The sequence below is a fragment of the Centropristis striata genome, chromosome 8 (genome assembly GCF_030273125.1).
Source record: "Centropristis striata isolate RG_2023a ecotype Rhode Island chromosome 8, C.striata_1.0, whole genome shotgun sequence".
Lineage (NCBI taxonomy): Eukaryota > Metazoa > Chordata > Actinopteri > Perciformes > Serranidae > Centropristis > Centropristis striata.
This window is the reverse complement of record NC_081524.1, coordinates 39,751,506-39,763,395: the sequence shown is the minus strand read 5'-3', so window position 1 is coordinate 39,763,395 and position 11,890 is coordinate 39,751,506. Positions and strand designations below refer to the sequence as shown.

Sequence of the window (11,890 nt, the reverse complement as noted above, 5' to 3'; positions counted from 1 at the left end):
TCAGAAGCCATATGTTTCATTTAAACTGATTAGTGTTGTGATTGGATGTTACCATTACAGAATTACACAGATTATCAAATACCTCATTGTCAAATCTTTACAGCTGAAATATCTACATAAACCCCCAGGGTCTGTTGGTTAAAATACACTTCTGTGCTACCAGGAGCAGCCTGCAGAGGGCGCTGTGGGGTGTTGTTACAGTGGAAACATCATGAATCTGCCACTCAGAGATGTTTTATTCACAAGGTTGGAGGATTTGATTTACACACTTCAGTCAGCAGACAAATGGAGAGCACAAGCAAACTGTGATTACAAACAAAGGGCTCTTATAATAAAAAAAACAATTATAATATAAAACAATTATAATATTGATGAAATCTGTAGTAATAGAACTTTGCTTTAGTAGTAGTAGATAGTAGACAGGGCATTTCCTCAAGTACTTAGTACTTATTTCCATTTTATGCTTCTTTAAACTTACTACACTACATTTTAGAGGGAAGTATTACTTTTCACTTCACTGCATTTATATAAAAAACTTTAGTTACTTCTCAAATTAAGATTTTTTACATATGAAACATACACTGTAAAAAATGTTTGTGGAAATTACAGTTAAACACTGTCAAATTGCATCAGAAATAGGTGGTAAAATAAACATTGTACATCACTGTAGTAGATACTTTTAACTACTGTAAATCAAAGAATAGTATAAAACTTTAAATTCTACCGCCATAAACTGTAGAAAACAAATTTTGCTGTAAAACTATACATTTTTAATGTACATTTAATGGAGAAATACCATGATGAAACAATTATCCTAAAAGTAATGGGATTATTCAGTATTAATTACAGTTTTTGCTGATATTTACATTTACATACGCCCACTGTATTTTTTACGGTGATGTTCTGGCAACCACAGCTGCTGGTATTTTACCGTAAATTAAACAGATTTTTTTTTACAGTGTATAATACATGAGTTTATAAAATAGAATCCATTGTTACAGATAAAACTACTGTGTTAAGTAGTTAAAATGAGCTAAACTATGACCATCTACAACAGTTGTTGCCAATACTTTTAATTAAGTGACCTTTTTTGTTTTTTACATATAACTGAGTATTTTTTATTGTAGTATTACTACCTTTATTTGAGTAAGTGAATTGAATACTTCTGCCACCTCTGTATGAAATTAACTAAATAGAAATGTAATGTGTTTGTGTTTACTGCAAAAGAAACATAAAAGTTCAATGAGGTTTTTTTTATATAACATTTTGTGATATTTCTTTTCTTTTCTTTTCTTTCCTTTTTTTAAAAAACAGGATATTAAAAAAATGAGCATCACTTCATAACGTACTGCACCATCGTTAGATTAGCTCTTGCAGTTGGCTCGGACATTCATGTACACTTTGTTAGCTGTGAAGAGAAAAGAGACACAAAAAAGAAGAGAATATTAGTTGAAATAAATGCATAAAGAACATAATACAAGAATGAGATAAATATAGCAATATTATGGACCACAATCACTTTTCGCCGAGATATAGCAATATATATATATATATATACCAAGGAGGCCAACAGCAACAACAACAAAAACACTGGAAATAGAAGCTGTGCAATATAATAAGAAAGAAGTATCACTGATAAGCCTTTTCATCTACACTTCCTTTATTGCAACACACAACACTGCAGGTGTAATCAGTGGCGGTTCTTCACAGGGGCCTCCAGGGGCCACTGCCCCTGTGTCAAATTAATATTTAAATGATCAATTTATAACGATGAACGACGGAACAATTCTTACCTATTTTTTGTTCAAACAATATCTCATTGTGCACAAACGGAACCCAGAATGCGTACATTGTATAATAGTTTAATTGTGCAATAAAAGCTTGTGTGTATATATATATATATATATATATATATATATATATATATATATATATATATATATATATATATATACATATATATATATATATACATATATATAAAGATCATTCTCACTGTACTGCACTTTCAAAATTAAAAAAAGTAATTGTGCACAAAAATGAGAAACGTCATTGTCGTGCAAAAATAATTATTGTTTTGTTTGTAATTTGTTTTGGTATGTTATGGTATTTGTCAAGTTTTTTATTTTATTTTTTTGTCTCATTTATTTATTCACCTATATTTCTATTTTATTAATTATTATTATTATTATTATTATTATTATTATTATTATTATTATTATTATTATTATTATTATTATCGTGTGTTCTTGAAATGTACCTATTGTGACATTTGATACACTTAAGTGGACATTCCATTCTGACATTATATTGTGTATACTTTGTTTTGATATGTCATAGTTTGTGTCTAATTTTTATTTATTTGCCTTGTATTATTATCTTTATTATTTGTGTATGTATGTTATTTGTCACTCTGAAAATTGACAATAAAAATATTTTGAAAAAAAAAATTTTGTTGGTAAGTCTCATTGTTGCAATCAGTGTATTTGTATCTTCCAAATATACTTCAATGAGATTTTTAAATGAGCTAAAATAAAGATTTTGAATGCTTAAATATAATCTTTGCTGTTTTTTAATGAATCTTTTCATGTCTTTACGTATCTTTTTTTAGTCATTTTGTGTCTTTTTTGGTCATTTGTGTCTTTTTGTGTCTATTTTGGTCATTTGTGTCTTTTTGGTAATTTTGTGCCTTTTTTGTGTCTTTTTTTGTCATTTTTATGTCTTCTGTGGGTTTTTTTTTTTAGTTATTCTGTCTTCTCATTTTGTGTCTTTTTTGGTCATTTTGTGTCTTTTTGTTTCTTTTTTTGGTCTGCTTTGTTTTTACGTCTGGATGTGATGAAGAAGTCATGCTTTTTTTAAAAAAAATTTGAAATGTCATTGTCATACAAAAAAACTTAATTTTTGGTGAGTCTTATTATTTAAATCAGTGTATTTGTATCTTCCAAATATACTTCAATGAGATTTTTAAATGAGCTAAAATAAAGGTTTTGAATGCTTAAATATAATCTTTGCTGTTTTTCAATGTGCCCCTGTGATTAAACACTGGCCCCTGCTTGGCCCCCACAGTAAAACTGGTCTAGAACCACCACTGGGTGTAATCACAACACAACATGTCTCATTTCAGCCCCGTGAACTCACCATTTTCTATCTTCTGGCGCCGAAAGCTTGCCAGTCGATAGGTGACAACAACAATGACGAGAGTCAGAACAACGTCTGCACAGACGATGCCTGCTATCGTCCCCGGCTCGATCCTGTAGCAAACCACAGGGCTCTCTGACAAACAGACAGAAAACAGACAGAAAACAGACAGAAAACAGACAGAAAGAGTGGGCTGGGAGATGAGAACAAGACTGGAAAAAGTGATTCATCTGTTGAGTCTGAGTCTGCATTTGTGTTGCTTGCTTGTTTTTCAGTTGGATTATTATAAAAGTTGAATTTCAAACTTGTGTGTGTTCTGTTTTTGTTGTTGAACGTACCTGTGAGTGCCACATTCAGCTCTTAGACAAAAGGAAGAAACACAAAAGAAACAATGAGAGATTCTGCTTGTTTGCTGTCGGTGGCAGGCAGCAACACCTCTGTCAGTTAAGTTTCCGTTACAAAAATGTGGTTTTTATTTTCCTGTGTAAGACCACCATCGCATGCTGTGTCTGTGTGTGTGTCTGTTAAAAGGAGAAGAAAGTTCAAAAACTTACTGCACAAAAAAAGTAGCACAATGATGGATAATTTGTTGAAAGCCATTGTCAAGTTTGTCAGCTCAGCTGTGAGCTTTCTGAAAGAAAAAGAGAAAAAAAGAGACCAAATACCTTTATACTTCAAGTGCATTCAGTAATACATTATTTTATAATTTCATATCATTCACATATTATCATTTTGGATTCCAGTATCAAAGTTAAGTCACATAAACGGTTTGAAACGGCAGCACTGACCTCTTTTACCTGAGTAAAAAAACTTTACACAACTCATGACTCATAAGTTTCTGCGTAGGCATTTGACAAAAAAGAGAGACGAGAAAAAGAGAATATAAAATAATTAGAATATTCTTGAATTATGTCTCTTAAATCACCAAAATATCATAAGGAATAAGCTCTGCCAACTGTCTTTTATGTATCAAATTCACAGTTGTTTAAAATAATAATAATAATAATAAGTTGTTTAAAACATCTGCCAGATGGTACGATAATTTGTCAATCTACTACATACAGAAGCATTATATGCTATTTAATGGACGTGAAGTGGTTAAAGGTTGAGATGAGGAATAGAAAGAGGAATAGAAAGGAGTAGAAAGTGAGTTAAAATCCTCATACCTCGGGCTGATCTGCTGCCTGGAATCCAAAAGACGATGTGACTCTAGTTTCCCATTAGTTTTCACTTTTGTTGGCTGACGTCAAGTTTTGTTCCTTCCTTCCTGGCATCTACCTGATTACTGCTGGTAACAGAGCAGCTATGAATTATATTAGAATAGAAAAGAAAACACTTAAAGTAGTAATACAGTTCTATATCATATGTTCTGGGGTTTCCCTGAACTGGACTGATTCTGGTCCTCTTTCTCTGATTTATTTTCTAAACTGTTTAAAAAATGTGTTCCTCCCTGCCCCCTTATTGCCATTTTTGGTCTAACCTCAGAAAACATATCTGTGACTTCCTGTCAACACAAGGTTATGGCACATTAAAAAATGGCAAAGATGATATTTAAGCATTCAAAATCTTTATTTTAGCTCATTTAAACATCTCATTTAAGTATATTTGGAAGATACAAATACATTGATTTAAATAATGAGACTGACCAACAATATTTTTTTATTGTATGGTTTTTTTTATTTTGAAAGTGCAGTACAGTCAGAATGATCTTTTTATATATATATATATATATATATATATATATATATATATATATATATATATATATATATATATATATATATTAATATAATATATATATGTATATACATATATATATACATACACACACACACACACACACACACACACATATATATGCATATATGTATATGTATATATATATATATATATGTGTGTGTGTGTGTGTGTGTGTGTGTGTGTGTGTATCTGTAACTGTAATCACATCAAAGATCAAAGGCAATCAGATCAAAGCAATCAACAGAATTAACTGCCACCTGTTCCGGCACAGTGACAGCAGAGGTGGACAGACTGCAATTTCTGGCCTCGAACAGAAAGCATTTTTGGCAAAACCATAATACCTATCATTGATCCGACTTCACTTTGAGCGTCCTGAGTTCTTCCTGAACGTCTACATATGTTTTTTTTTAAAGAAAAATGAAAAAATAGCTTTGTTAGAGCGATCTAAAAAAACTGTTTTTTTTTCCTTTTTCCAAAATCTTCCTGCGTTTTTAATATGGGACCCAATGAGGCTGTTGGTGGTGTTGGTGGATCATCTCTGCATCTTACGCCCAAACTATAACTCTGACAGCTTGATTGTGAGTGAGAAGACAAATTTTCCTACGTTTCTATGTATAAATTATTTCTGTAGAGTGGAATTTGCGGCCTGGAGCGCAGTTTTAAAATTTATTTTTTGACAGTTTTACCTCTCCCTCTAAACTCTGAGCGATGACATCACACACTCGAACATTCCGTGCAATACACACCCATTATAATCTCAGAATTTCTCCCAAAATGATCATGGTCATTGAACAGGGATTGATAAAAAACTATATGACCTATCGAAACGTGGATTAATACACCGATACACAAGACTTGTGTCTACTGTTTAAAGTTTAAATGGAGTCTCTAGGTGAAATTATGCTGGAGAAGTAGACGTTTAAAAATCTCCAATTATTGTTCTTTTTCGCTCATTTTCTGTCGGCCGTCCCATTCATTTCAATGCAAAATTTTGGGCAGTTTTTCGCGACTTACGTCGCGTAAAAATTAGTATTCTGTAGAGAAAAGTAATAGCACACTGATCCCGATCAAACCGCATCGGTAAGAGATTTAAAGTGGCAAATCTGCGTGAAAAAAGTCGCAGATTTACGAGGAAAAAGTGGGAAAAAAGCAACTTTTTCTCCCAGATTCACCACTTTAACCCTTAATAACGCACTCATTGAAATACTTGCAAATTCCAAATTTCAACCTTAGAGAATATTGGAGGATATTACAAAATGCCAGAATGTGTAAAAAAAAAAATAAAATACGAAAATAATATTTTGAGAAAAAAGTTTACGAGATTAAAGTGGCAAATCTACGAAAAAAAGTGCAGATTTATGAGATTTAAAGTGGTGAATCTGGGATAAAAAATTAGCTTTTTTCCTACTCTTTCCTCGTAAATCTGGACTTTTTTCGCACAGATTTGCCACTTTAAATCTAGTAAATTTGCAACTTTTTTCTCAAAATATTACCCGAAGTTACCAAATATAGTTCTTTGCCTGATAAAGGGTTAAGGATAAAGGCTGTGACATTTAAATCATGCGACTGTGGTATAGTTTTATATAGCATAATGTTAGCTTTTTACTTTCATTGGCTGCAATGATGCTTCAAATATAATGAAATTGATACGTAAACATCAGAAACCTGTTTGCCACAGAGCTTATTTTCTGCAATGATCCAAAATCCGGTAACACCTTACAATAACCATCATTTATAAATGGTAAACAGATAGTTTATTAATGTTTAATCATCATTTATAAACCGTATATAGGCCATTTAGAATTGTAAATACATAATTTATTAATGTTTAACTGACTACATAATTTATAAATGGCAAATAGATGGTATATTAATGTAAGTTTATAGTTACTTTATCATTAACAAACAATTAAATTATAATTAATATGTTATTAATAGTTGTATTTGCAATCATTTAAACATTTTTAACACCATATTAAGTATATTAATGATTTTTGAAATGATTCATATACCTTTAAGAAATTGGTTGAAATTTTTTTAAGATGAAATATGTATAGCACTTTATTAATGTTAATAATTGGTTTATAAACCATCTATAAACATTATTTAGTTGGTTATTGTAAAGTGTTACCACCTGTTGTTTTTACGGAAAAAATTGGCAGCTGTGGTTGCCAGAACTTTACCGTAATAAATATGGTTCAACTTTTTGTAATATTACGGTAAAAAGATATTATCACTATTGATTTCCCGTTTAAGATTGCCATTTTATTCCATATTTTATCATAATAAATAAAAAGTTTTTCCATCAAAAGAAATGCTTTTCTGCCATATAATTGACAAGAAAATACTTTATAAATGCCGCATGAATTAAAGATTTTACCATTAAATATTATATTATATTTCTGTTAGAGATATGGTATTTAGTATATTTAACAGTGAGAAAAAGTATTTTTACAAAAATTAAATGCAAAAATGATAGCTTGTAAATATATATTACAGTATAATTTTGCTACAATCACGGTGCCAGTGTATTTTACAGTGGTAGTAATGTATTAAAAAAAATAAAAATGTAAAAAATACTATTTTGGCTGATATATACATTTACAGTGTTTCATTGTTACTGAAACTGAATGAACTCATTTATCAATTTACGGCCTTTTACTGTCATGGTTTAGCAGTTTTTCACCATAAAATCCACAACATTTTTTACAGTGTAGTACCACATAGCATAAAATGGAAATGCTTTAGTTGAGTATCTCCACAATATTCATAACCAAACATTATTAGAGTTGCAACTTTTACCTCCCCAAGTTTAGAAAACTCTTGGTACAAAAAAATGTTTGATATCTTCTGCCACAGGGTAGAAGCTGGAGCTCAGAGCGGAGAACATCTTCAGAGTCTGTTGACTAGGATCAAAGATCAAGGTGAGAAATCATCTCAACACAAATAGTCTAGACGGATTTCAGAATAAAGGCCTCCTATAAGAAGTGAGGAGCATTTATGGGTACAAGTCAGGAACCGGCCTACCTTACATATCTCAAGGGTGCTGAGTCCAAAAAAAATGGTTCCCAAGCGAAATTTTGAGTTTTTGACCTTCTAATTTGTGTATCAAATGGCCACCAAATTGCCCATCTTGCACAGTCATTGGACCATTTCCCCTTAGTTTTTTTGTAAGTAGGCAATCAAAGATGAGGAAATTAAGTTTCTGGATCTATAGTCTAGAGTCAGAGCAAGGATATAGTGGAGGCTCAGTGTCTTTTTTATGTATATATATGTATGCAAAATACCAACTGGAACATTTAAATTGATATTGATTGAATATTTATGTCGGCCTTAAAAAAACCACACAAATAATGCTTAATTTCACCTTAAAAGTTGGTATTTTGCATATATATAAATATACATAAAAAAGACACTGAGCCTCCACTATATCCTTGCTCTGACTCTAGACTATAGATCCAGAAACTTAATTTCCTCATCTTTGATTGCCTACTTACAAAAAAACTAAGGGGAAATGGTCCAACAACTGAGCAAGATGGGCAATTTGGCCGCCATTTTGATATGCAAATTCGAAGGTCAAAAACTCAAAATTTCGCTTGGGAACCATTTTTTTTGGATTCAGCACCCTTGAAATAAGTAAAGTAGGCCAGTTCCTGACCATAAATGCTCCTCACTTTCACTGTTTGGACAATTCCGTATAGACCATGGGTCTCAAACTCGCGGCCCGCGGGCCAATTGGGGCCCTCGTGACGATATTTTGTGGCCCCCACCTTGATATGAAAGTTTAATGCGAGTTTTATATGAATGGCACTTTACCGTGTTGTGTGTGGAAGGTCCCTTTAATTACTATTTTTTGGTAATTTTGTGTCTTTTAAAAAAAATAATTTTGTCTTTTTTAAATATTTTTTTTTTTGGTAATTTTGGCTTTTAAAAAATAATAATTTTGTGTCTTTTTAGTCATTTTGTGTTATTTTGGGGGGGTCATTTTGTGTCTTGGTAATTCTGTGTAATTTTTTGGTCATTTTGTTTCTTTTTTTAAGTAATTTAATTTTTTTCTGTCATTTTGTGTTGTTTTTGGGTCATTTTGTCTTTTTAAAAAATATATTTTTGTGTCTGTTTTGATCATTTTGTGTCCTTTTTTCTCACTTTGTGTATTTTTTGTGATTTTGTGTCTTTTTAAAGTAATTTAGTTTTTTTTCTGTCATTTTGTGTCATTTTTTAGTAATTTTGTGTCTTTTTGGTCATTTTGATACTGCCTCCAGCGGCCCCACAGGTAATTTGAGTTTGAGACCCCTGGTATAGACTAAAATGTGTGGGTTGTTTAAATGCCTCAACCGTGTTTTAACTTTCAACTCTTCTGGTTCTGTGCTCAAACACCTGATACAAAATGATACAATGACATTCAAGGATTCATGCTTTATCAAACACATTCTCACACAACCATGATTCACCTTGTGAGCCTGTCAGCTCCTCCAGGGGGCAGTCAGCTCATGTTTTTATAAATTATGTGGCAGTTGCTGACAAAACAACTGACTTTATGTGAGTGGGTTGTCGTCAGTTTCGTTTCAGCTCAGCGGTTCCTGTCTGTGCTTCAGATTTACAGCCGGTGACAGCAGATGGAGCTGCCAGCCTTCTATAGATAAACCATGCAGCACTGCAGGTTGATGCTTTGGAAATAGAAAAAAGTTTGGTAACGCTTTATATTAAGGTCCTTGTAATAACCATTAATTAACAAGTAATAAGGCCCTTGTAAGTCCTTACTAGATGCTTATTAACATTATTGTGTGTTTATAAGCTTATATAAGTGTTAATAATGGCATTACAAACACCCATGACCCACCCATTATGTCTTTGCCATGCCTTTATTCATCTTATTTTGTTTGTAAGTAAGTAAGTAAGTACTATGTATGTTTTATTTTTGTTCTAAAGACAGAGACAATACTTCTTGTGGAAACTATCCATTATCCAGTCCCCATAAGAATATTTTCCCCCCAATTTTAGATGAGACTGGATTTTGATGATGAAAAAACAATGATATAATAATGATAACGTGTAAAACTTTTGGCAACGCTTTATAATAAGGTCCTTAATAACCATTAAATAACAAGCAATAATAAAAATTGGTAGAATGTAACCAAGAACTGAATTGTGCTCAAGTCCAGATTTGAGCCACTAAATCAATCCTAAATGTAATACTTCTTTCTACTTCTACATTTATTTGATAGCTTTAGTTACTTCACAAATTCAGATAAATAATACAAAAGATAAATCAACTAGTAAATGATAATATGTTATTATAAGTAAAGCTATAGCCAGCAGTCACTAATTAATTAAAAACATATTTATCAACTGCAACATTAAAGCAATAAACACATGAATGTATCAATAATTATAATCTAGTAATATAAAATGATTCTTAAATAAACAAGTAAGTATATTTTAATGCTGAAATGTTTTTATTTATTCATTTAGTCATTATAAGAAAGTGAGTTTGCATGCTGGATTTTTACTTGTAAGAGAGTATTTTAATTAAACTTTAGTAAAATATCTGATCACTTATTTTAATGTCAGACATGATTTTTACCTTTTTAACAAATTGAGAACTTGAAGCTGTCAGAACTTGTCAGAATGAAGGATTTTAATAAGATGAAAAGATACAAAAGTGATTGAACCTTTCACACAGTAGGCATGGCTTATCTTATTTCTAATCTGGTTATTCCAACTTTCTTCCATTCACCATTTAATTGATTTATTCACATTTGGCTCACTCATGAGTCATGTTTCTCCACATTTTACATCTCTATGAACTGTTACTGTTGTTTGGCAATACAATGGAGCAAACATACACTCAAATGTTTAGTCATTTGCTAAAAACAAAACAACAAAAAAACAGATTAATCACTGTGTTCCAATATGATGTTGGTGTTTTTTAAGGTGACACAGAGCTTCCTGTAAGGCTCCAGACTCTACAGAAAGCTAAAAGAAATTAGATTTCACTAAACAAACAACCTGCGAAATAAACAAAACAGTTGCTGTCATTTCACAAAAATATAGGTGATAATAACTGCTCTTATTATCAGTATGTATATATATATATATATATATATATATATATATATATATATATATATATATATATATATATATATATATATATATATTGTCAATCATATTGATTGACAGCTACATTAATATAAGTCATAACAAATTATTATGTTTTCTAACGTCTGTGTTAACAAAGGAGTAAACAAAATTGTCACTTATGATCTGTTAATAAGCATAAAATTGTGAATTCCTTTTGGGATAAAAAACAAACATTACAATTACATTACAACAAACATTTAACAATTTATTTACTCATAAAATATAATTAGTAGTAGCATTTTGTTTTTTAATCATGTCATACAACTTTTGTCTATTTTTTCTTGATTAGCATTATAACATTTTTAACTGATTGTTGGATTTATTGACTGATTAAAGTACAATTACTCAATTACAGTACAATTTTGAGAATTTCTACTTTATTGCTTCTATAAACCTAAATACTTAGAGAACAATAGTTTACTTTTTGATTCCACTAAATTCACTTGACAGCTAAACTAACTTTTTCCTTTTTTTACAGATTCATATTAACATAAACACAAGATCATTTTATAAAATATCAGATAGTACTATTGATTAAACCAACCAATTATTTTTTTAATTATAAATGCGTCCTTGATTTTGAGGCAGTTGTTTAAGTAACTTTAACATAAAATGTTTGAGATAGAATCTACTTATTTTGACCACATTAAATATAATCTTTATGTGTCTGTAATTCTAAATCAAGAGAATTTTGAATGAATCCAACACAATAGAATTAATCCGTTTTTACTTAATCTGTGCTTTCACTTACAACATTTATAACAATGTGTTCCACATTATGATTTATCTCATTAACCCATAAGAACCCAGACCCAGTAATCCTTAAAAAGGAAAATTATGGTGGATATACCACAGACCAAGTGGACCT

The 11,890-nt window shown here is 30.9% G+C and overlaps 1 protein-coding gene across 1 annotated transcript; it reads right to left on the bottom strand.

Moving 5' to 3' along the window:
• Positions 1 to 801: 801 nt before the first annotated feature.
• Positions 802 to 4,313, bottom strand: hcst (hematopoietic cell signal transducer). Its single transcript, XM_059338756.1, has 5 exons — positions 4,305 to 4,313; positions 3,693 to 3,769; positions 3,477 to 3,497; positions 3,139 to 3,273; positions 802 to 1,408 (listed from the first exon to the last, which is right to left on the bottom strand). The coding sequence occupies exons 2-5, from the start codon at positions 3,736 to 3,738 to the stop codon at positions 1,365 to 1,367; spliced, it is 246 nt and encodes an 81-aa protein (XP_059194739.1). The 5' UTR covers positions 3,739 to 3,769; positions 4,305 to 4,313; the 3' UTR covers positions 802 to 1,364.
• Between the last annotated feature and the right edge of the window lie 7,577 nt (positions 4,314 to 11,890).